This window comes from Salvelinus fontinalis, chromosome 32 (genome assembly GCF_029448725.1).
Source record: "Salvelinus fontinalis isolate EN_2023a chromosome 32, ASM2944872v1, whole genome shotgun sequence".
Classification (NCBI taxonomy): Eukaryota; Metazoa; Chordata; class Actinopteri; order Salmoniformes; family Salmonidae; genus Salvelinus; species Salvelinus fontinalis.
This window is the reverse complement of record NC_074696.1, coordinates 22,883,051-22,909,804: the sequence shown is the minus strand read 5'-3', so window position 1 is coordinate 22,909,804 and position 26,754 is coordinate 22,883,051. Positions and strand designations below refer to the sequence as shown.

Below are 26,754 nucleotides of genomic sequence, written 5' to 3'. Positions count from 1 at the left end.
TCTTCTCAAAGTTCCTCTCGTAAGCCTGTGAGCGCCTCGTGCAATTCCTCCTTTATCAGCTCACGAAATGAGGGTTCTTTTGCTGCTGCTATCTTATTTGCGCTAGCATTAGCCATCTCGGGTTCATCAATGATTACATCTTCTGCTGTCTTGTTATGGGCTGTTGTTGTAGCTCCGCGACCTTTTCCTGTTTTCCCCTTTTCCATTTTGCGTAAGCTAATAAAATGCTCAGAGTAATTACTTGAATTTAGGGGGGGAAATACCCAACCGCTGTGCTGTACGAAAAACTAGGCTGCCATTTCCTAAGTTGCGTCACCCGACGGTAGTTACAGTCTTGTCTCATCGCTGCAACTCCCGTACGAACTCGGGAGAGGCAAAGTTGAGAGCCACACATCCTCCGAAACAAAACCCAGCTAAGCCGCAATGCTTCTTGACACAATGCCCGCTGAACCCGGAAGCCAGCCGCACCAATGTGTCGGAGAAAACAACATACACCTGGCGACCATGTCATCGTGCATTGCGCCTAGCCCGCCACAGGAGTTGCTAGAGCACGATAGAACATCCCTGCCAGCCAAACCCTCCCCCGGCTGGCTGCAACAGAGCCTGGACCCGAACCAGGATCTCTAGTGGCACAGGTAGCACTGTGATGCAGTGCCTTAGACCACTGCGCCACTCGGGAGGCCTGTTAAAAGTTCATTTGTGGAATTTGTGGAATTTCTTTCCTTCTTAATGCATTTGAGCCAATCAGTTCTGTTGTGACAAGGTAGGGGTGGTATACATAAGACAGCCCTATTTGGTAAAATACCAAGACCATGTTATGGCAAAAACAGCTTAAATAAGAAAGAGAAATGACAATCCATCATTACTTTAAGATATGAAGGTCAGTCAATCCAGAAAATTTGTGCAGTCGCAAAAACCATCAAGCGCTATGATGAAACTGGCTCTCATCAGGACCACCACAGGAAGAGAAGACCCAGAGTTACCTCTTCTGCAGAGGATAAGTTAATTAGAGTTACCAGCTTCAGTAATTGCAGCTCAAATAAATGCTTCACAGAGTTCAAGTAACAGACACATCTCAACATCAACTGTTCAGAGGAGACTGCGTGAATCAGGCCTTCATGGTCGAATTGCTGCAAAGAAACCACTACTATAGGACACCAATAGGAAGAAGAGACTTTCTTCGGTCAAGAAACACAAGCAATGTATATTAGACCAGTGGAAATCTGTCCTTTGGTCTGAAGAGTCCAAATTTGAGATTTTTGGTTCCAACCGCCGTCTTTGTGAGACGCAGAGTAGGTGAATGGATGATCTCTGCATGTGTGGTTCCCACCGTGAAGAATGGAGGAGGAGGTGTGATGGTGTGGGGGTGCTTTGTTGGTGACACTGTTGGCGATTTATTTAGAATTCAAGGCAAACTTTATCAGCATGGCTACCACAGCCTTCTGCAGCGATACGTCATCCCATCTGGTTTGCGCTTAGTGGGACTATCATTTGTTTTTCAACAGGACAATGACCCAACACATCTCCAGGCTGTGTAAGGGCTATTTGACCAAGAAGGAGAGTGATGGAGTACTGCATCAGATGACTTGGCCCCCACAATCACCTGACCTCAACCCAATTGAGATGGTTTGGGATGAGTTGGACCGCAGAGTGAAGGAAATGGAGCCAACAAGTGCTCAGCATATGTGGGAACTCCTTCAAGACTGTTGGAAAAGCATTCCAGGTGAAGCTGGTTGAGAGAATGCCAAGAGTGTGCAAAGTTGTCGTCAAGGCAAAGGGTGGCTACTTTAAAGAATCTAAAATCTAAAAACTATTTTGATTTGCTTCACATTTTTTTGTTACTACATGATTCCATTTATATTATTTCATAGTTTTGATGTTTTCAGTATTATTCTACAATGTTGAAAATAGTAAAAATACAGAAAAACCCTGGAATGAGCCGGTGTGTCCAAACCTTTGACTGGTACTGTAACTATAACATAGATAAATACCATAGGGGTTGCAAGTAGCCTAGAGGTTAGAGAGGCGAGCCAGCTCAGTTGCCAGTTCGAATCCTGGGAAAAATCTGGGAGAAGTGACCTGTACAGCTCGGCTCGGCTCAGTAGTGTGAAAAGCCCTTGAAAAGTAGTCTAAATCCAATCCCAGTCTTTACCCAACGCAATACCTGTGTAGCATAGTTACACCAGCCTGAATGCTGCACTCAACATTGTTCAGGCTGGTTTGACCACGCTAACAGGTCGTCACTGACTACAGTTAATGCTTAGCCAGGCTAGCTCAGTAAAATTTGGTTTGGCTTGGTTCAACTCTGCTCCCCTCTGTAGTCTAAACCCAATCCCAATCTCAACCCAACACCCCCTGACAGTGGCCACTGACCGCGTGAAGTGGTCAATGAGCGTTCCCAGCAGCTCCCCGATGCGGTCCTGGTTGGGGCACAGCTCTCCTCTCTGGATGTAGAGAAGGACATCATCCTGGGAGGAGGTGTGTAGCGCCACCATCTGGTCAACGCCTGCAGTGATGCTCAGGCCTGTCATCTGGGGGATAGACAAACACAGAGGGGTTAGATACACACAGAAACAAACACACACATACGCATGCTCACACACAGACTCACATGCACACACACACAGGCTCACACATTCATAGTTCCTCCTAAAACAAAACACAGGTTACTCTCTCTATCCATGATGCATTTGTTGTGGTCTCTCTGTGTGTGTGTGTGTGTGTGTGTGTGTGTGTGTGTGTGTGTGTGTGTGTGTGTGTGTGTGTGTGTGTGTGTGTGTGTGTGTGTGTGTGTGTGTGTGTGTGTGTGTGTGTGTGTGTGTGCGTGTGTGCTAGGGGAGATTGGATTATTCCCTTGATGGTTCCCCATGGGGCTCTGGTCAAATGTAGTGCACTTTATAGGGAATAGGGTGCCATTTTGGACGCAGACATAGTCATAGTAGAGAACAGTGTTGAGGTATTACTATTTTGTTGGGCATCATGCTAAATGGGACAGACATACTACCTGTCACAACATACATGCATCACACAGAGCAGTAGAAAGAGATTCTCTGTTGAATCCTGTCTTCCACTTCCTCTTACAAAGGAAAAGTCTAAATGGGATCCTTGCAACGACCCAACTCTGATGTCACCCCATTGAAGTTGACATTTAAAATGGTTAAGTAAGGGTTAAAGATATGGTTAGGCTTAGGTAAGGCTTATGGTTAAGGTTAGGGTTAGGGTAGGGACGTCACAAGGATACCAGATAGCACTGACCCATTTACAATGCGTGAGCTCTAGTACGTTACCTTGGGGAACTACAGACAGGGGAACCATGGGGAACTACAGAGTCAGACAGTTAGTTGTGAGCTATTCGCACCATAAACACAACTTTGTGTCCTGTCATTCATACATTCTAAATAAAACTCAGTTGAAAGTGATTTATAGTACTAAGCCATACTCTATAGCTATCCTATAGGTTAATGGGGTAGTGATATTGCTTTGGATAACTTTACAGCTCTACTGTTTCTTCCCCATGGCATGGTTGTGTTCTATCCTAACTGGTGTCCAGCTGTGTTGTACCTCATTAATAAGTAATACTGTGTAATTAACTGCCTGATCTGTTACCTAAACCTACAGTCTGTTCTATTACATGCACAGCCTCCAGGCCAAAACACACTGTGTGTGTACACACACAGACACATTGTGCGTATTGTGAGTAGTGTGGTGGTCTATTGTACAGTACAGTACCTGACTGACTGTCATTGAGACTGTCCCAGCCACACACGTCATGTCCCACATGGAGCTCTCTCTCTATTTGTTTCTCTCTCCCTGTCACTCCATTTCTCATTCTCTCCCTCTCCCTCTCTCTATGTCTTTCACGGTCACTTTTTTCTCTCCCTTGGTCTCGGTCTCAGTCTCTCTCTCTCTCTCTCTCGCTCTCTTTCTCTCTCCCTCTCTCTCCCTCCCTCTCTATTCCAGGCTCCTCCTTATCCTTGTGAGCACGCGCCCCAGAGAGATCCCTGATCCAATTTCTCAGATCAGCGCCTGAAATGAGACGGGCCCGCCCCACACTGCAGTGCCGCATTTTGTGACCGAAGACACACACTCACACATACACACGGAAAACACACACACGTTCCTCCTTTGTGCAGCACAGTACCGCTCCTCAGCCTTTCTCCCATCTGTCCCCCTCTCCCTCCTTCCCTCTCTCCCTTCCTACTTCGCTCACTCCCTCCCTCTCTCATCTGACCTGGGTCACTTTAACTCACACATACAGACAGAGGGCACAATCATTGTTCATATCTGCATCCTAAATGGCACACTGTGTATGGAATAGGGTGCCATTTGGGACGTCTCTCATGTTATAAAGTAATACCAAGGCAATGGATATAAGAGGGTGTAAAGTGGGAACTCAAGGGAAGGACTAGAGAGCGTATGTGCATTGACACATTGGGAAAGTTTACAGATGTAGGAAATTAATTTGAGCCAGTTTGCTACAGCAGGAAAATAATCCTACAGCAAGAGGAAATTTGAATTATTATGTGGATTATAATTAATTGCCATTTGTTGTAGGGGTTGATACATTTTTTGTTAGGGCAAATAAAGTCTGGCATTTTAAAGTGGAAATTACAAACTTTAGAAGCCTTTTTAAACCTTGAATAATAAGTTTGCATTTCCTGCTGTGCAGAACAATTATCAGCAACAAAAGAGTGATCAAATGAAGTATACGTGTGGTTGTATGACTAAGGGTGTGTGTGGGTGTGTGTGTGTGTGTGTGTGTGTGTGTAGAGTTCTTCTGAGCCAGTACTCACACTCTCTAGAGGCAGTCTTTTCAACACCTTGAACTGTTTTTTGGGGTCCAGTTTGTAGATATGTTTTTCCGTAATAAACAAGGCTCGGTCTGTGCTTTTATTGAACCGATTCACCTGAGAGAGATGAAGAGATAGAGAGAGAGAGCAAAAGAGAGAGAGAGACAGACAGATATAGACAGAGAGAGCGATAGTCAGAAAGAGAGTGAGAGGGGGGAGCAAGATAGAGAGGGTGGGGTAGAACAAGGGAACAAGAGGAGATATCAAACACATTCAAGCACATTCTACATTTCTGTTTTCTATGTTCTATTCTGTTCTACATCTTCAGAATATATCAGGAGATTAAACCAGACAAAACAGAATCCAGGACAGATATGTCAGGACAAAAAGATCTATTGAAGATGATGAGTTTATAGTTTATATAATTTCATGCATTCTCGACACACCTATCCAACAACGATGGTAATTAAAATAGTCATAATAACTAGGTAGGTTGTAGGGCCCTGTCTTCTGAAAAACAGTTTATCTCATAGCCTGATAAGGAGGTCAAGTGGTCAGTAACCACTACTGCTGTGGTATGTCCAGTGGATATGTACTGGCAGGTTTACTATATTGTACTGTGTCTGGAACTGAGCCTATATCTAAAGTTAAAGTGCTAAAGACAGACAGACAGACAGACAGACAGACAGACAGACAGACAGACAGACAGAGAGTGAGAGAGAGAGTCACAGAGAGACACAGAACAACAACGAGAGAGAGAAATACACTCTTTGTGGCAGTACAGTAGGCTATGGTAGTGTAACACACCTTCCTACAGAACCCTGAGAAGAGGACCTGGTTGTACTGGTCTTTGTTTCTCAGCTCTTTGGAGATCCGTAGGAAGTTAGAGCTGGTCTGAGGGCAGTCCCTCACCTGCAATCAAAGAGACACATTACAAAGGCACACATTAGGGATGCATCCCAAATTACACCTTATTCGCTATATAGTGCTTTTGACCGGAGACATTCCCTATTCTCTTTAAAGTGGACTACTTTTGACTAGGACCCAATGGCACCCTATTCGCTAAATAGTAAAAAAAAAAATTAAACTTTTTTTTATCCCCTTTTCTCGCCAATTTTCGTGGTATCCAATCGCTAGTAATTACTATCTTGTCTCATCGCTACAACTTCCGTACGGGCTCGGGAGAGACGAAGGTCGAAAGCCACACGTCCTCCGAAGCACAACCAAACTAAGCCGCACTGCTTCTTAACACAGCGCGCCTCCAACCCGGAAGCCAGCCGCACCAATGTGTCGGAGGAAACACCGTGTACCTGTCCCCCTTGGTTAGCGCGCACTGCGCCCGGCCCGCCACAGGAGTCGCTGGAGCGCGATGAGACAAGGATATCCCTACCGGCCAAACCCTCCCTAACCCGGATGACGCTAGCCCAATTGTGCGTCGCCCCACGGACCTCCCGGTCGCGGCCGGCCGCGACAGAGCCTGGGCACGAACCCAGAGACTCTGGTGGCGCAGCTAGCACTGCGATGCAGTGCCCTAGACCACTGCGCCACCCGGGAGGCCACTATATAGTGCTTTTGACCGGAGACATTCCCTATTCTCTTTAAAGTGGACTACTTTTGACCAGGACCCAATGGCACCCTATTCGCTATATAGTGCTTTTGACCGGAGACATTCCCTATTCTCTTTAAAGTGGACTACTTTTGACCAGGACCCAATGGCACCCTATTCGCTATATAGTGCGATACTTTTGACCATAGAGCTCATCTAGGGAACAGGGTGCCATTTGGGATGCAAACAATATTACACCAGCCTGATCCCCCATCCTGATTGCTGCGCTCTTGTTTCATATGTTGAGATCAGGATGGTGGAACAAGGCTAATATTACACGACACCGTTAGCCTTCTGCCACCATCTACAGTGCTACCAGCTAGGACAGCATCTCCTCATTAGTCATAACACTGTTTATAACCTCCTCTTTCAAGCTTGTATCACTGATATTCTGAGACCAGCAGATCAAAAACCACAGCCTAAGGGACATGATATTAGACACTGACTTTGAGGAGCATTTAGAGATGGGTCATGGCTTTTATGGCAGTGTAGTTGTGTTGTAACTTAACATAGCTTTTCCACATCTACTGCCCTGCCTAAAGGGAATTTATTTAGGAATTTGAAGAACAGCAATATGTAAAAATGATGTCCCAATCTACACTTTTTATCCGGGCTCATTGGGCTCTGGTGAAAAATAGTGCACTATGTAGGGAAAATAGTGTCATTTGGGACGCAATCCACAGACCACTCGAGGACTAACTAACTGACTGATTTATTGAGTGATTAATATGATACCTAGAGGGGCCTTTCATGGCTCTACAAACGCCATTGGATTAACCCGTTAGCGAGGCGTGAGTGAGACCCATTAAAATGAGACGGATTGTGGCTGCCTTTGACTTAAGCAGTCAAATTGAGTCACATGGCAACTGCAAGCCATGTAGTTTATCACAAGAATTCCTTCATGGGATGGATGACCACTCAGGAGCCCCACTCGGAAGAGGCGTCACTACAGTCCCTGGTTCGATTCCAGGCTGTATCACATCTGGCCGTGATTGGGAGTCCCATAGGGCAGCGCACAATTGGCCCAGCGTCGTCCGGGTTTGGCTGGTGTAGGCCGTCATTGTAAATAAGAATTTGTTCTTAACTGACTTGCCTAGTTAAATAAAGGTTAAATAATTTTTTTTTAAATAATGCTTCCTCAATGATGTCATTGTATTTTCAGGAACTCCCCATCTCCCCATGTACTAGTCAGGGTGAGTGGGGAGAGTCTATTCACCTTATTTATGAACATGGAAACAAAAGAATGTCCAAAACGTTCTGTTTTGTGGAGGACTTCCGTTGAATATGAGGTGAATATGGACACGCCAGGTGCCCACATTGATAATGTACAGTACGTCGTGCAGCTGAGTGTTGAGTGGAGAGCAACGGATTGGATTCAGTCAGTTGTCCTGATGATGAGCCCTTCCCAGCTAGCTAGTTTATGCTGGCTATCTGGCAACAACAGCAGAACGGCGCTAGTTAAAACTTGTAAAGGAAAGTGATGTTTCTTTCAATGGGCCAGGGAGAAATAACTTGCAGTATTGGACACCATCTAGATGTCACCATGACATGCCAATTAGCTAACGTAATGACAAGCAAATGACCAGCACAACGGTGTTGTATCGAGGTGATTCCCAATTCCCACGGTTGCTTCCCACCGGGCAGCTGTATCACATGTTGCTGGCAGTAGCTACGTGGCCAATTTGTTCCATCCCGCTTAATTATATTTCGAGTAGGATAGCTCTCACTCGCGGACTGCCGAGCACCGCTGTCCTGCAATAAGGAGAGGGAAGTAGCGAAGTAGCTCCATTTATCCCCATTCGTCATACATTTTGGGCACCAGGCATCCATATATCCTCTCCCGGGTGAGTGTGTGTATGATGTTGTATTGGTGTTTCAATGTACAGTGCCGTCTAGAGTTCTTTTACAGAACTGTACTTGGGGCCAACACATGGGGACAGAATATGAACGTTGCAAAAAGTTGTTGTGAAAGTTGCCTTCTCCATCTTCCGTGACACAGATACTAATTTAATTTTCACATTTGACTATTTGTTGAAATACTATAAACAAGGTATGATGATAGGAAGACATGTGAGTATGTTAGCCAACTGTTGAATTACAATTCAAACCCTTGCCCCTATTCTCTGGCCACTCCTGTAGATATGAAAGAATTGGATAGGTGGAAGCAATAGGCTGGAAGGAGGAGCTAGGAGGTCATTTGACATACAGCTAACGTGTTGTGACTCACGTTAGACAGGTAGTCCCTCTCCCAGGGTCGGCCACAGCCCCAGTCCTTCCTCTCCCCACTCAGAGCCCCCAGAGCAGCCACCTTGGCCCTCACCTCCCCCATGTCAGACGGAGGGATGTTCTTCACTATCTGCCTGGCACGCCACCTGGGAACAAACATGTATAACAGAGGATACATTAAAGACGTTGCAGAAAAAAGTGCTGTCATTCATTCGTAACCACACTCTGTCAGATAAGATCAAAAAGAACCTGTGTATAGGCCTGAAATGAACAGTAACTACATTTTATAGTGAAGAAAGAACATGTGTATAGGCTTGAAATGAACAGTAACTACATTTTATAGTGAAGAAATAACCTGTGTATAGGCCTGAAATGAACAGTAACTACATTTTATAGTGAAGAAATAACCTGTGTATAGGCCTGAAATGAACAGTAACTACATTTTATAGTGAAGAAATAACCTGTGTATAGGCCTGAAATGAACAGTAACTACATTTTATAGTGAAGAAAGAACATGTGTATAGGCCTGAAATGAACAGTAACTACATTTTATAGTGAAGAAAGAACATGTGTATAGGCCTGAAATGAACAGTAACTACATTTTATAGTGAAGAAAGAACATGTGTATAGGCCTGAAATGAACAGTAACTACATTTTATAGTGAAGAAAGAACATGTGTATAGGCCTGAAATGAACAGTAACTACATTTTATAGTGAAGAAAGAACATGTGTATAGGCCTGAAATGAACAGTAACTACATTTTATAGTGAAGAAATAACCTGTGTATAGGCCTGAAATGAACAGTAACTACATTTTATAGTGAAGAAAGAACATGTGTATAGGCCTGAAATGAACAGTAACTACATTTTATAGTGAAGAAAGAACATGTGCCGTGCTGTTCTGCCCACTAAGATAATTACAGACTTCCTTTCTGTAGTTACCAAAATATACACTACCGTTCAAAAGTTTGGGGTCACTTAGAAATGTCCTTGTTTTTGAAAGAAAAACAACAACAAAAAGTCCATTAAAATAACATCAAATTGATCAGAAATACAGTGTAGACATTGTTAATTTTGTAAATGACTATTGTAGCTGGAAACAGCAGATTGTTTTATGGAATATCTACATAGGCGTACAGAGGCCCATTATCAGCAACCATCACTCCTGTGTTCCAATGGCACAGTGTGTTAGCTAGAGGTGACTCCGGGATGCCGGCCTTCTAGGCAGAGTTGCAAAGAAAATGCCATATCTCAGACTGGCCAAAAATAAAATATTAAGATGGGCAAAAGAACACAGACACTGGACAGAGGCATCCCGGAGTCGCCTCTTCACTGTAGATGTTGAGACTGGTGTTTTGCAGGTACTATTTAATGAAGCTGTCAGTTGAGGACTTGTGAGGCGTCTGTTTCTCAAACTAGATACTCTAATGTACTTGTCCTCTTGCTCAGTTGTGCACCGGGGCCTCCCACTCCTCTTTCTATTCTGGTTAGAGCCAGTTAGCGCTCTTCTGTGAAGGGAGTAGAACACAGCGTTGTACGAGATCTTCAGTTTCTTGGCAATTTCTCGGATGGAATATTCTTCATTTCTCAGAACAAGAATAGACTGATGAGTTTCAGAAGAAAGTTGTTTGTTTCTGGCCATTTTGAGCCTGTAATCAAACCTACAAATGCTGATGCTCCAGATACTCAACTAGTCTGAAGAAGGACAGTTTTATTGCTTCTTTAATCAGAATAGTTGTCAGCTGTGCTAACATAATTGCAAAAGGGTTTTCTAATGATCAATTAGCCTTTTAAAATGATAAACTTGGATTAGCTAACACAACGTGCCATTGGAACACAGGAGTGATGGATGCTGATAATGGGCCTCTGTACGCCTATGTAGATATTCCATAAAAAATCTGCCGTTTCCAGCTACAATAGTCATTTATAACATTAACAATGTCTGCACTGTATTTCTGATCAATTTTATGTTATTTTAATGGACAAAATATAGCTTTTATTTCAAAAACAAGGACATTTCTAAGTGACCCCAGACATATATATATACCAATGACGATATATAAACGAACAAAGCCATTGATCACGTGACACCATTCATTCTTATTTTAAGACTCAATAGCGCATTGAAGGCAAATGAAGTCGGAGTCTCGTGGAGACATCCAGAAAGTGACGTTGCAGGCTAGCTCCGTGCTTCCCCCTCCCATTGAGTAACTCCAAATTAAAGGCAGACCGAGGTACTGCAGCCTGCCATTAGCAACTAAAAGATCCTTCAAATATCTTCTGTGTATGATTGAAAAATAATCGGTTCAAGGACATACATCTGGTGTATTAGAAGCAATTATTGGTACCATGATTGTCTTCTAAACATATTTTTATTTACACGAAGATTGCCAGTTTTCCATTCACTATAATGGAAGATGGTGTTTTCTACTAACAATGCCTGCAGTACGGCGGTCGGCCTTGAACTTCGTGGCCTTAATGAGAGGGGGTAGTCGTTTTCCCCTGATATAAATGCATGCACATTCTATTTCTCGTTGTGGTAACTATGGGGGCTGACTGACCTGCGATGCAGCTGTTGAGTGATGTTGTCGAACTGTGCGAGGGCTGCCGGCGGCGTGGGCCACTCCACGCTCTTCCCATAGTCAGCCATGTTGCGTACGTTGGTGAAACGTCGTTCTACCTCCCAGAAGTGGGCCTTGACCTTGTAGCGCTTGTAGCAGCCCATGATGGCATAGATGGCACGCATACGCTGGCACCTCATCCTCGCCAGTGCCCCGCGCCATACCTAGGTGTGAGAGGGTGGGAGGGAGAGAGAGAGCGAAAGAAAGAGTGAGGGATGGAGAGAAAGTGAGAGAGTGAGAGTGGGAGAGAGATGGAGCACAGCAAATTCTCCAGTGTTAAATCAATACTGTCAGTGTTGTTCCAGTGTCTATACGAGTCCACACTTTTCAGTGGGCACTCAATTGAAGTAGCAAGTTAGGAAAATACTAATAAAATGTGAAACAAAGGAGGAAGAAGAAGAAAGAAGGGTGACAGGTAGACTAGTTGTCAAATCAAAGTCTTCAAAGCAAATTTGCCAGTGTTAATTTTTCAGTGTAACATTTCTAGTGTTGATTTAGGTGTTAAATTCACTCTGTAAGAGTGAAATTGACACCCAGTGGTGTAAATGAAACCCCAGTGTTGGTGTTAATAACCAGAGTTATTGTTTTACACTTTGGAGAGTAAAACAGTCCCATAAAAACCAGACCCAGAATGCTGGGTCTGGTTTCCCAGAATGCTTCCCAGCATTTCCCAGAATGCTCTATTGTAAAATATATTCTTTAGGATTGTTTTTAATATCTCTGTTTTTGCATGTATGATTAATCTTATGCTACAAAAGGATAAATAACATACATTTTTCTAAACTAATCCAATCAGTTGGTTAGATTTATTGCACCCATTACTGAAATGGTTGTTCCAGTTTAAACGGTTTAAGTAGTCTTCTTATCAACTTTCCTAACCTTGGCATTCATTCTGAATGCTGGTTGCAGGTGAATAAAAATCCCAACTGCTGGATATCATAACTCTGTCTGAAATCCAAAATGAATTTCACATCACTTTACAAACCAGCATAATGTGACAAGGAGTTTCCTAACAGCACTGTGTGAGGATTAAACTTGGCCATCAAAGTAAAGCCTAATGATATAAGTATTGTATTGTCATAGAGTTCAATTTTAATGATAACATTTGCTTAGGTACTCACTTAATGAAACCACAGGTCTTTAAAATGAAAGAATTCAATAACCATATCTCTGTCAATAACAAATACAGTCATGGGTGGTAACTCTACAATTCACCCGAAAAGAAAAGGCACCCTGGGAAATGTGCAAATCAGGCTTTAGACCATACAGTGTTAAAACAACACCCCAAAATGATTTACTGTAACACGACAGGTGTTAATTTCTTACACAGAGAAAGTGTAACAGCATTAGCACTAAGCAAAGTGAGTCCCGTTTACTCTAAATCAAGTGTTATGTTTTACACTGTAAGTGTTGCGTATCACTCTACAGTAGAGCTATGCAAACATCACAATCAAGTTAATATGAACACTTTAAAAGTTAAATGGGGAACACTGCAACCGAGTTAAATCTTTAATTCTTTCAAAGGTGTTATTTTAACACCAGTTCAGCAGGGCTCACATGTTCACTGAAAATAGTGTACATTTAACACTTTCTGAGTTAAATGTACACCATTGATTTTTCTGTGTGGGACAAATCAAAGTCTGTCCAGAGACTGTCTGGGTTAGACTCCTGCTGATTTCCAGACAAAGTTCTGTTCCAGTTAGAGAGGCTTAGCTGCAGATAGATTCATCTGGGTTACGTCCCAAATTGCAAACATATTCCCTATATAGTGCATTACTTTTCACCAGAGCCCATACGGTGTAGTGCACTATATAGGGAATAGGGTGTTATTTGGGTCGCAATCCCTGAATTGGGTCAGAGAGAAAAGCAGGGCATTTAATTCACAATCACAGAGCAAGAAGAAGAGAATAATTAATGAAATGTAATGTAACGATGGCTCTGATCGCATTCATTATCCCAATTATTGTTATCAGAGCGATCTCCACTTGACTCAGCAGATGAATCACACTGAGTTTAATATAACACATCCCAAATGGCACCCAATTCCCTATTTTGTTACAATGGCACTGGTAAAAAAAAAGTAGTGCACTACAAAGGTAGATAATGCCATTTGGGACTCAAGCTGTGACTGGGAGCCAGATCATCATCAAGCTGGAGACAAATTAAAAGCTTTTCTTTTAAAGGGGCAATCTGCAGTTGCAACATCCATTTTTGGACTTGTAAATTAATGATATGTACCCATTGATTCTTTAAGAATATAACTTATAAATAGCGAATTAGCTTAGTTCAACTGTCGTACCCCATCAGAACCTAAAATATGAAATAAGTTTGTTTTACTCTGTTTGCAAAACATTTTTTACATGTAAGAAAAAATATCGTTCATGGTCAGTCCTTGCATCCATAGGTCTTTCTATGAATTTGAGAGTGGTTACATTTCTACCGCCCCATCCCTCAGCTTTTTACTGAAACAGTGGCTTTATTATTGTTTCAACTGCGGATTGCCCCTTTGAATGCAGAGGTCTTAATAAGATGTGGATGCTGCTGTGTGATTCACATTCTGACACGCAAGCTGTCAATGGGGTTTTAATTAGGACTAGCTGTCAATGCCATGGGTCCTTGGACAATTAAATGCATCTCTGTCTGTTTTCATACATACATGAATAATTTGGTCTATGAAAGTAACAGGAAATATAAATTCAGGATAAATGCCATAGAATTTCTGTGGAGTATCTGAAAGCAGGGGTTTGTTCAGTAAAACCAAACAGGAGAAAATTTACATTTGGCAAGACAGATATATACCATTTTCTCCCCATTGATTGAACACAACCCAGTATGTAAACTTTTACTGTCTGTACAGCCTCCGGCCACTAGGGGTCCCTACCTTCTGTAGGAACAGCACCAGGATGGGGATGAGCGCAGCTCTCTCCTGCTCCAGCGTGAAAAGGGACCGAGGTGTTCGCACAAACAGCTTGGTGTGTCCATACGCCACGTCGTCCTGAAAACCGTGCTGCGTAACGATAGCCTCCACTGCCTCCCTGTCTGTCTCCATCAGGTGATTGGGCCAGGTGTACTCACACGTCATCTTATACCTACAGTACACACAGGAGGAAAGACGAAGAGTTCAAGATACAGGCAGTTGTGCTAAACATGACAATGAGTGACAAGGAGTTGGTATGATATAACAAACAGAGTTGCACTGAGGCTAGGATTGGACATTGGACAGATTTAAATTCCTCTGTTATACACATGGTTGAACACAGTCATATAAAGCTTGTTATTCACATGAATACTGTGGCAGAATGTTTTTAAAATCATGGACATTGACTCTAATTGCTGAGAAATGACTAATTCTTAATGTAAAGCTTTCACCCCAATGACGTTAGACCTCAGGGTGTGCATGACCTCTGACCTCTGTAGGAAGCGTGCGTAGGGCTGGCGGTAGGCGAACCCTGCCCTCCGCACCCTGACATTCTCCAGCAGGCCCAGGTAGGCCACCTGGTGTTGGCATCGGGCGTCGTCAAACAGCACGGGAGACTTCATCTCATTGGGCTTGATGCAGCGCACATAGTATGGCTCCTACAATACAATACACAAAGTCATTAACAGCATAGTTATATACTGTGTAGTACAGTCTCACATAGTACCTCTCCTGTAATACACAGAATAATACATAGTCAATAAGTATGGCTCCTAGAATACAACACACAGAATCGTCTAATATAATACTGTAATACTGCAATACACAACACAGTCGTATACTGTGCAGTAACACATAGTACGGCTCTTACAATACAGCGAACACAGTCACAGTCCAACAGGATACAATACACTGTCATAGATGCAGTAAAGAGGTCAATGGAATGCAGACCGCGGGGGATAGAAGAAGAAGAAGATAGAATTGCCGCACATTCAACAAATCTGATCTAACAACGTCGATATTCGTCAAATCCATCATGATTGATGTACTGTAACAGGCCCACAATGTGGTTACTGAAGTCCGATTTCGAGATTTTGGGCTGTTTTCGCTGCATAACATTTAGAAGTTGCCCCTGTTCGTGTTATGAAGAAGTGACTGCTAAATGCTAACTCTTGTTCGTATAAGTTGGTAGCATAGCTAGCATACAGAAACCAGTGGTGGTAGTCTAAGTTGTATTTAACTGCAATGCAGTTGCTTGGTGACGATGACATGAACATGTATTGTGGTTGACATCCATACAATCATTATACTCAGATTCTTACCTCAACATAGTGTGAAATACACATATAAACAATAGCTTAAATATTAGTAGTAGGCAAATGTTGCTTGAGGGCAACGAGGAGATTCAGGATCTTCACGGCCCTTTCCCCTACGCATTTCCATGGCATTTCCATTGTTTTGGTCGAGTTCCATTGACCTCTTTACCGCATCTATGTAGTGTATAGGAGATACTGTAACCACATAGTACCGCTCTCACAATACAAAGAGTAGTGGAACAGTCAAATACTGTCTATTACTGTAGTATCACATAGTACAGCTCCTGTAATAGACAGAATAACCTATACTGGTCATAATAGTAGTAAGAGTCCAAAAGCAATATAGTGACAAACATTAGAAATACTTATTTTGCCCAAGTTTGCTCTGTAGACAACTTGGCATGGACCAGACTGTACAGAACTCAGTGGAACATAGCCATCCCAAAGAGGACTGAATCTGCCTTGTGCAATCATGCAGAAATACATCCAAGCCTATTAGAATATCAATGCATCGTTAAAGTCTAGCTCGGCCAAACTCACAGAGCGTCTGTCCTACAGAAAGAGACTATTAAACTCTTAAAACTGTATAATACTAACGTTTTTAAAGTGCACAGATAGTGGCAGCATGCCAATTAGTAGCCTATTCCCTATAAAGTGCACTACTTTGACCAGAGCTTTACATGGCTCTGGTCAAAGTAGTGCACTATGTAGGGAATGGGGTGCCATTTGGGACACAAACAGTGTGTCGTTGTGCTACCTTTGTGTGCCAGACAGGAGCTTGTTGGGACACATATTCTTGTCAAGGGAATGGGCATGTTGTGTGTTCCAAATGGCACCCTATTTCCATTGAAGAACACTACTTTTGAACAGGGCTCATAGTTCACTATATAGGGAATAGGGTGCCATTTGGGATGCACCCATGCATTGTTCTCTCTGTTCTTAGTGTTCTGTGGTCTGTCTCTCATTCACTGCCCCCTGCAGGATGAATACAGTGGAACAGAGCACACACACACGCACACACGCACACACACACACACACTCACACCAGCACAACAATTTTAGCTCAGTTCATCAGACTTGAGAAAGGAGCAGTTAGACTGGGAAGGGTAGAACGAGGAGAGGAGAGGCGGTAGGTCAGATTGGGTACAGGTGTCCCCCTGGGACTAACAATCAGGGCATCCAGTCCTTCAAGATAAGAGCGTCTGCTAAATGACTTAAATGTAATGTAAATGTAAACATCACCTAAAAACTGTCCCCAATGTGTCCGTCCCATCCACCCCTCGTCCCCGTCATCCCCCCCTCGTCCCCGTCCCCCCTAGCCCATCCTCACAGACAAGCACTGAAGCACGAGTCGGTCATCTCAAAATAACAGCAGGAAATGTCACATCTCAGTCAGGGTTACAGGGAGACATATAACCTCATGTAGGAACAAATTCCTCATGTGCTGTAAGACATGCTTTATCACTCATATGTCTAAAACGTTGCATATACTGTAGATAGGGCACAGGTCTGTGTGAGATACAGGATATTACATCACATATACTGTAGATATGGCACAGGTCTGTGTGAGATACAGGATATTACATCACATATACTGTAGATATGGCACAGGTCTGTGTGAGATACAGGATATTACATCACATATACTGTAGATATGGCACAGGTCTGTGTGAGATACAGGATATGACATCACATATACTGTAGATATGGCACAGGTCTGTGTGAGATACAGGATATTACATCACATATACTGTAGATATGGCACAGGTCTGTGTGAGATACAGGATATTACATCACATATACTGTAGATATGGCACAGGTCTGTGCGGGATAGAGGATATTACATCACATATACTCTAGATGTGGCACAGGTCTGTGTGAGATACAGGATATTACATCACATATACTGTAGATATGGCACAGGTCTGTGCGGGATAGAGGATATTACATCACATATACTCTAGATGTGGCACAGGTCTGTGTGAGATACAGGATATTACATCACATATACTGTAGATATGGCACAGGTCTGTGCGGGATAGAGGATATTACATCACATATACTCTAGATGTGGCACAGGTCTGTGTGAGATACAGGATATTACATCACATATACTGTAGATATGGCACAGGTCTGTGCGGGATAGAGGATATTACATCACATATACTATAGATATGGCACAGGTCTGTGTGAGATACAGGATATTACATCACATATACTGTTGATGTGGCACAGGTCTGTGCGGGATAGAGGATATTACATCACATATACTCTAGATGTGGCACAGGTCTGTGTGAGATACAGGATATTACATCACATATACTGTAGATATGGCACAAGTCTGTGCGGGATAGAGGATATTACATCACATATACTATAGATATGGCACAGGTCTGTGTGAGATACAGGATATTACATCACATATACTGTTGATGTGGCACAGGTCTGTGCAGGATAGAGGATATTACATCACATATACTGTTGATGTGGCACAGGTCTGTGTGAGATACAGGATATGACATCACATATACTGTAGATATGGCACAGGTCTGTGCGGGATAGAGGATATTACATCACATATACTCTAGATATGGCACAGGTCTGTGTGAGATACAGGATATTACATCACATATACTGTTGATGTGGCACAGGTCTGTGCGGGATAGAGGATATTACATCACATATACTATAGATATGGCACAGGTCTGTGTGAGATACAGGATATTACATCACATATACTGTTGATGTGGCACAGGTCTGTGCGGGATAGAAGATATTACATCACATATACTGTTGATGTGGCACAGGTCTGTGTGAGATACAGGATATTACATCACATATACTGTAGATATGGCACAGGTCTGTGCGGGATAGAGGATATTACATCACATATACTGTTGATGTGGCACAGGTCTGTGTGAAATACAGGACCAGTCTTGTCTGTGCAGCAGACTGCCATCTCATTAATGTAGTGGTGGTATGTCTTGTGTCCAGGCATTTTCTCACAGGACAGATAGATAGACTAGACCCCCTAGGGAGAGGCTTATAGGACCACAGGCAGCCAGGTGGCAACCGTACCAGGCTGTGTTTTGGGGTATTTTTGTGTGTGTGTGTGTGTCTCAGTAATAATCCCTGCAGTTTGTCAGTATCTGATGGACCTCTCAAAAACAGACATTGTTATCTCTCTGACAACGTTTTCCATATTTCTATGAGCTGGTTGATTCGTCCAGCTGTTAGAAACACAGGTGTGGCTAGTCCACAATTATCAGAGGACGATGATGACAAGAGAGGTTAAGCTCATGTTAGATAAAAAAGCATGGAGAGTGACGGACGAGTGGCCTTGATTTGACAGCCGTTGCCAAGCAACACGGATGCATATTATTTTGCCAAAAAAGTTGGCAGAGAAGTAGGAGTGGGACAAACATCAAACCTACTAAGCACACCAGAGTCACCATGAACAGAATGAAGGTGTGAACTTTTATCGCTATGAGGAGTTGCCCATGTGTCTGTTCTGGTCACATAAGCAACCAGTATACAATACAACCAGTCTGCAATCAACCACCACTGACCTTGCAGCCCAGTTTGTCCACAAGGGCCACAATGGAATTCTTGAAGAGGGTGGCTGCAGTCAGGGGTCGTTTAGTGACCTCTGTGATGCTCAGCTGACCATCGGGCCACATCTCCTTCAGCACAGGGTTGGAACTACAGAACGAGAGAGAGAGAGAGAAGTGAGAGAGAGGTTATAAAAGCGAACACAGGCTCAAATGTAAGAGTTTGAAGAGAGTTTTAACAGCTGAAGGAGAAAGAGGAGAGCAGAGGGTACTGTAATGACAGGATGAAGTAGTCTAGAGAGAAGAGGAGAGCAGAGGGTACTGTAATGACAGGATGAAGTAGTCTAGGAGAGAAGGGGAGAGCAGAGGGTACTGTAATGACAGGATGAAGTAGTCTAGAGAGAAGAGGAGAGCAGAGGGTACTGTAATGACAGGATGAAGTAGTCTAGGAGAGAAGGGGAGAGCAGAGGGTACTGTAATGACAGGATGAAGTAGTCTAGAGAGAAGAGGAGAGCAGAGGGTACTGTAATGACAGGATGAAGTAGTCTAGGAGAGAAGGGGAGAGCAGAGGGTACTGTAATGACAGGATGAAGTAGTCTAGGAGAGAAGAGGAGAGCAGAGGGTACTGTAATGACAGGATGAAGTAGTCTAGGAGAGAAGAGGAGAGCAGAGGGTACTGTAATGACAGGATGAAGTAGTCTAGGAGAGAAGAGGAGAGCAGAGGGTACTATAATGACAGGATGAAGTAGTCTAGGAGAGAAGGGGAGAGCAGAGGGTACTGTAATGACAGGATGAAGTAGTCTAGGAGAGAAGGGGAGAGCAGAGGGTACTGTAATGACAGGATGAAGTAGTCTAGGAGAGAAGAGGAGAGCAGAGGGTACTATAATGACAGGATGAAGTAGTCTAGGAGAGAAGGGGAGAGCAGAGGGTACTGTAATGACAGGATGAAGTAGTCTAGGAGAGAAGAGGAGAGCAGAGGGTACTGTAATGATAGGATGAAGTAGTCTAGGAGAGAAAGGGAGAGCAGAGGGTACTGTAATGACAGGATGAAGTAGTCTAGAGAGAAGAGGAGAGCAGAGGGTACTGTAATGACAGGATGAAGTAGTCTAGGAGAGAAGGGGAGAGCAGAGGGTACTGTAATGACAGGATGAAGTAGTCTAGGAGAGATGGGGAGAGCAGAGGGTACTGTAATGACAGGATGAAGTAGTCTAGGAGAGAAGGGGAGAGCAGAGGGTACTGTAATGACAGGATGAAGTAGTCTAGGAGAGAAGAGGAGAGCAGAGGGTACTGTAATGACAGGATGAAGTAGTCTAGAGAGAAGAGGAGAGCAGAGGGTACTGTAATGACAGGATGAAGTAGTCTAGGAGAGAAGGGGAGAGCAGAGGGTACTGTAATGACAGGATGAAGTAGTCTAGAGAGAAGAGGAGAGCAGAGGGTACTGTAATGACAGGATGAAGTAGTCTAGGAGAGAAGGGGAGAGCAGAGGGTACTGTAATGACAGGATGAAGTAGTCTAGGAGAGAAGAGGAGAGCAGAGGGTACTGTAATGACAGGATGAAGTAGTCTAGGAGAGAAGGGGAGAGCAGAGGGTACTGTAATGACAGGATGAAGTAGTCTAGGAGAGAAGGGGAGAGCAGAGGGTACTGTAATGACAGGATGAAGTAGTCTAGGAGAGAAGGGGAGAGCAGAGGGTACTGTAATGACAGGATGAAGTAGTCTAGAGAGAAGAGGAGAGCAGAGGGTACTGTAATGACAGGATGAAGTAGTCTAGGAGAGAAGGGGAGAGCAGAGGGTACTGTAATGACAGGATGAAGTAGTCTAGGAGAGAAGGGGAGAGCAGAGGGTACTGTAATGACAGGATGAAGTAGTCTAGGAGAGAAGGGGAGAGCAGAGGGTACTGTAATGACAGGATGAAGTAGTCTAGGAGAGAAGAGGAGAGCAGAGGGTACTGTAATGACAGGATGAAGTAGTCTAGAGAGAAGAGGAGAGCAGAGGGTACTGTAATGACAGGATGAAGTAGTCTAGGAGAGAAGGGGAGAGCAGAGGGTACTGTAATGACAGGATGAAGTAGTCTAGAGAGAAGAGGAGAGCAGAGGGTACTGTAATGACAGGATGAAGTAGTCTAGGAGAGAAGGGGAGAGCAGAGGGTACTGTAATGACAGGATGAAGTAGTCTAGGAGAGAAGAGGAGAGCAGAGGGTACTGTAATGACAGGATGAAGTAGTCTAGGAGAGAAGAGGAGAGCAGAGGGTACTATAATGACAGGATGAAGTAGTCTAGGAGAGAAGAGGAGAGCAGAGGGTACTGTAATGACAGGATGAAGTAGTCTAGAGAGAAGGGGAGAGCAGAGGGTACTGTAATGACAGGATGAAGTAGTCTAGGAGAGAAGAGGAGAGCAGAGGGTACTGTAATGACAGGATGAAGTAGTCTATGAGAGAAGAGGAGAGCAGAGGGTACTGTAATGACAGGATGAAGTAGTCTAGGAGAGAAGAGGAGAGCAGAGGGTACTATAATGACAGGATGAAGTAGTCTAGGAGAGAAGGGGAGAGCAGAGGATACTGTAATGACAGGATGAAGTAGTCTAGGAGAGAAGAGGAGAGCAGAGGGTACTATAATGACAGGATGAAGTAGTCTAGGAGAGAAGAGGAGAGCAGAGGGTACTGTAATGACAGGATGAAGTAGTCTAGGAGAGAAGGGGAGAGCAGAGGGTACTGTAATGACAGGATGAAGTAGTCTAGGAGAGAAGAGGAGAGCAGAGGGTACTGTAATGACAGGATGAAGTAGTCTAGGAGAGAAGGGGAGAGCAGAGGGTACTGTAATGACAGGATGAAGTAGTCTAGAGAGAAGGGGAGAGCAGAGGGTACTGTAATGACAGGATGAAGTAGTCTAGGAGAGAAGAGGAGAGCAGAGGGTACTGTAATGACAGGATGAAGTAGTCTAGCAAAGAAGGGGAGAGCAGAGGGTAATGTAATGACAGGATGAAGTAGTCTAGGAGAGAAGGGGAGAGCAGAGGGTACTGTAATGATAGGATGAAGTAGTCTAGAGAGAAGAGGAGAGCAGAGGGTACTGTAATGACAGGATGAAGTGGTCTAGAGAGAATGGGAGAGCAGTGGGTACTGTAATGACAGGATGAAGTAGTCTAGGAGAGAAGGGGAGAGCAGAGGGTACTGTAATGACAGGATGAAGTAGTCTAGGAGAGAAGGGGAGAGCAGAGGGTACTGTAATGACAGGATGAAGTAGTCTAGGAGAGAAGAGGAGAGCAGAGGGTACTGTAATGACAGGATGAAGTAGTCTAGGAGAGAAGAGGAGAGCAGAGGGTACTGTAATGACAGGATGAAGTAGTCTAGGAGAGAAGAGGAGAGCAGAGGGTACTGTAATGACAGGATGAAGTAGTCTAGAGAGAAGAGGAGAGCAGAGGGTACTGTAATGACAGGATGAAGTAGTCTAGGAGAGAAGAGGAGAGCAGAGGGTACTGTAATGACAGGATGAAGTAGTCTAGGAGAGAAGAGGAGAGCAGAGGGTACTGTAATGACAGGATGAAGTAGTCTAGGAGAGAAGGGGAGAGCAGAGGGTACTGTAATGACAGGATGAAGTAGTCTAGGAGAGAAGAGGAGAGCAGAGGGTACTGTAATGACAGGATGAAGTAGTCTAGGAGAGAAGAGGAGAGCAGAGGGTACTGTAATGACAGGATGAAGTAGTCTAGGAGAGAAGAGGAGAGCAGAGGGTACTGTAATGACAGGATGAAGTAGTCTAGGAGAGAAGGGGAGAGCAGAGGGTACTGTAATGACAGGATGAAGTAGTCTAGGAGAGAAGGGGAGAGCAGAGGGTACTGTAATGACAGGATGAAGTAGTCTAGGAGAGAAGGGGAGAGCAGAGGGTACTGTAATGACAGGATGAAGTAGTCTAGGAGAGAAGGGGAGAGCAGAGGGTACTGTAATGACAGGATGAAGTAGTCTAGGAGAGAAGGGGAGAGCAGAGGGTACTCAACTGACAGGATGAAGTAGTCTAGGAGAGAAGAGGAGAGCAGAGGGTACTGTAATGACAGGATGAAGTAGTCTAGAGAGAAGAGGAGAGCAGAGGGTACTGTAATGACAGGATGAAGTAGTCTAGGAGAGAAGAGGAGAGCAGAGGGTAATGTAATGACAGGATGAAGTAGTCTAGGAGAGAAGAGGAGAGCAGAGGGTACTGTAATGACAGGATGAAGTAGTCTAGGAGAGAAGGGGAGAGCAGAGGGTACTGTAATGACAGGATGAAGTAGTCTAGGAGAGAAGAGGAGAGCAGAGGGTACTGTAATGACAGGATGAAGTAGTCTAGAGAGAAGAGGAGAGCAGAGGGTACTGTAATGACAGGATGAAGTAGTCTAGGAGAGAAGAGGAGAGCAGAGGGTACTGTAATGACAGGATGAAGTAGTCTAGGAGAGAAGGGGAGAGCAGAGGGTACTGTAATGACAGGATGAAGTAGTCTAGGAGAGAAGAGGAGAGCAGAGGGTACTGTAATGACAGGATGAAGTAGTCTAGGAGAGAAGGGGAGAGCAGAGGGTACTGTAATGACAGGATGAAGTAGTCTAGGAGAGAAGGGGAGAGCAGAGGGTACTCAACTGACAGGATGAAGTAGTCTAGGAGAGAAGAGGAGAGCAGAGGGTACTGTAATGACAGGATGAAGTAGTCTAGGAGAGAAGAGGAGAGCAGAGGGTAATGTAATGACAGGATGAAGTAGTCTAGGAGAGAAGGGGAGAGCAGAGGGTACTGTAATGACAGGATGAAGTAGTCTAGGAGAGAAGGGGAGAGCAGAGGGTACTGTAATGACAGGATGAAGTAGTCTAGGAGAGAAGAGGAGAGCAGAGGGTACTGTAATGACAGGATGAAGTAGTCTAGGAGAGAAGGGGAGAGCAGAGGGTACTGTAATGATAGGATGAAGTAGTCTAGGAGAGAAGAGGAGAGCAGAGGGTACTGTAATGATAGGATGAAGTAGTCTAGGAGAGAAGAGGAGAGCAGAGGGTACTGTAATGACAGGATGAAGTAGTCTAGGAGAGAAGGGGAGAGCAGAGGGTACTCAACTGACAGGATGAAGTAGTCTAGAGAGAAGGGGAGAGCAGAGGGTACTGTAATGACAGGATGAAGTAGTCTAGGAGAGAAGAGGAGAGCAGAGGGTACTGTAATGACAGGATGAAGTAGTCTAGGAGAGAAGAGGAGAGCAGAGGGTACTGTAATGACAGAATGAAGTAGTCTAGGAGAGAAGGGGAGAGCAGAGGGTACTGTAATGACAGGATGAAGTAGTCTAGGAGAGAAGGGGAGAGCAGAGGGTACTGTAATGACAGGATGAAGTAGTCTAGGAGAGAAGGGGAGAGCAGAGGGTACTGTAATGACAGGATGAAGTAGTCTAGGAGAGAAGAGGAGAGCAGAGGGTACTGTAATGACAGGATGAAGTAGTCTAGGAGAGAAGGGGAGAGCAGAGGGTACTGTAATGACAGGATGAAGTAGTCTAGGAGAGAAGGGGAGAGCAGAGGGTACTGTAATGACAGGATGAAGTAGTCTAGGAGAGAAGGGGAGAGCAGAGGGTACTCAACTGACAGGATGAAGTAGTCTAGGAGAGAAGAGGAGAGCAGAGGGTACTATAATGACAGGATGAAGTAGTCTAGGAGAGAAGAGGAGAGCAGAGGGTACTGTAATGACAGGATGAAGTAGTCTAGGAGAGAAGGGGAGAGCAGAGGGTAATGTAATGACAGGATGAAGTAGTCTAGGAGAGAAGGGGAGAGCAGAGGGTACTGTAATGACAGGATGAAGTAGTCTAGGAGAGAAGGGGAGAGCAGAGGGTACTGTAATGACAGGATGAAGTAGTCTAGGAGAGAAGGGGAGAGCAGAGGGTACTGTAATGACAGGATGAAGTAGTCTAGGAGAGAAGAGGAGAGCAGAGGGTACTGTAATGACAGGATGAAGTAGTCTAGGAGAAGAGGAGAGCAGAGGGTACTGTAATGACAGGATGAAGTAGTCTAGGAGAGAAGAGGAGAGAAGAGGGTAATGTAATGACAGGATGAAGTAGTCTAGGAGAGAAGGGGAGAGCAGAGGGTACTGTAATGACAGGATGAAGTAGTCTAGGAGAGAAGAGGAGAGCAGAGTTTACTGTAATGACAGGATGAAGTAGTCTAGGAGAGAAGGGGAGAGCAGAGGATACTGTAATGACAGGATGAAGTAGTCTAGGAGAGAAGAGGAGAGCAGAGGGTACTGTAATGACAGGATGAAGTAGTCTAGGAGAGAAGAGGAGAGCAGAGGGTACTGTAATGACAGGATGAAGTAGTCTAGGAGAGAAGGGGAAAGCAGAGGGTACTGTAATGACAGGATGAAGTAGTCTAGGAGAGAAGAGGAGAGCAGAGGGTACTGTAATGACAGGATGAAGTAGTCTAGGAGAGAAGGGGAGAGCAGAGGGTACTGTAATGACAGGATGAAGTAGTCTAGGAGAGAAGGGGAGAGCAGAGGGTACTGTAATGACAGGATGAAGTAGTCTAGGAGAGAAGGGGAGAGCAGAGGGTACTCAACTGACAGGATGAAGTAGTCTAGGAGAGAAGAGGAGAGCAGAGGGTACTATAATGACAGGATGAAGTAGTCTAGGAGAGAAGAGGAGAGCAGAGGGTACTGTAATGACAGGATGAAGTAGTCTAGGAGAGAAGGGGAGAGCAGAGGGTAATGTAATGACAGGATGAAGTAGTCTAGGAGAGAAGGGGAGAGCAGAGGGTACTGTAATGACAGGATGAAGTAGTCTAGGAGAGAAGGGGAGAGCAGAGGGTACTGTAATGACAGGATGAAGTAGTCTAGGAGAGAAGGGGAGAGCAGAGGGTACTGTAATGACAGGATGAAGTAGTCTAGGAGAGAAGAGGAGAGCAGAGGGTACTGTAATGACAGGATGAAGTAGTCTAGGAGAAGAGGAGAGCAGAGGGTACTGTAATGACAGGATGAAGTAGTCTAGGAGAGAAGAGGAGAGAAGAGGGTAATGTAATGACAGGATGAAGTAGTCTAGGAGAGAAGGGGAGAGCAGAGGGTACTGTAATGACAGGATGAAGTAGTCTAGGAGAGAAGAGGAGAGCAGAGTTTACTGTAATGACAGGATGAAGTAGTCTAGGAGAGAAGGGGAGAGCAGAGGATACTGTAATGACAGGATGAAGTAGTCTAGGAGAGAAGAGGAGAGCAGAGGGTACTGTAATGACAGGATGAAGTAGTCTAGGAGAGAAGAGGAGAGCAGAGGGTACTGTAATGACAGGATGAAGTAGTCTAGGAGAGAAGGGGAAAGCAGAGGGTACTGTAATGACAGGATGAAGTAGTCTAGGAGAGAAGAGGAGAGCAGAGGGTACTGTAATGACAGGATGAAGTAGTCTAGGAGAGAAGGGGAGAGCAGAGGGTACTGTAATGACAGGATGAAGTAGTCTAGGAGAGAAGGGGAGAGCAGAGGGTACTCAACTGACAGGATGAAGTAGTCTAGAGAGAAGAGGAGAGCAGAGGGTACTGTAATGACAGGATGAAGTAGTCTAGGAGAGAAGAGGAGAGCAGAGGGTACTGTAATGACAGGATGAAGTAGTCTAGGAGAGAAGAGGAGAGCAGAGGGTACTGTAATGACAGGATGAAGTAGTCTATAGAGAAGAGGAGAGCAGAGGGTAATGTAATGACAGGATGAAGTAGTCTAGGAGAGAAGGGGAGAGCAGAGGGTACTGTAATGACAGGATGAAGTAGTCTAGGAAAGAA

General features: G+C 44.3%; 1 protein-coding gene across 1 annotated transcript in view; it reads right to left on the bottom strand.

Annotated features, from left to right (window-relative positions):
* Window positions 1-26,754, bottom strand: part of LOC129830938 (unconventional myosin-Ig-like) — a gene marked incomplete in the record, with an annotated part of 78,394 nt that overhangs the window by 28,359 nt on the left and 23,281 nt on the right. The window contains 8 exon segments of the mRNA XM_055893792.1: window positions 2,374-2,531; window positions 4,794-4,907; window positions 5,598-5,702; window positions 8,624-8,768; window positions 11,183-11,406; window positions 14,124-14,331; window positions 14,652-14,818; window positions 19,045-19,177. Coding sequence (XP_055749767.1) covers window positions 2,374-2,531; window positions 4,794-4,907; window positions 5,598-5,702; window positions 8,624-8,768; window positions 11,183-11,406; window positions 14,124-14,331; window positions 14,652-14,818; window positions 19,045-19,177 — 1,254 coding nt within the window.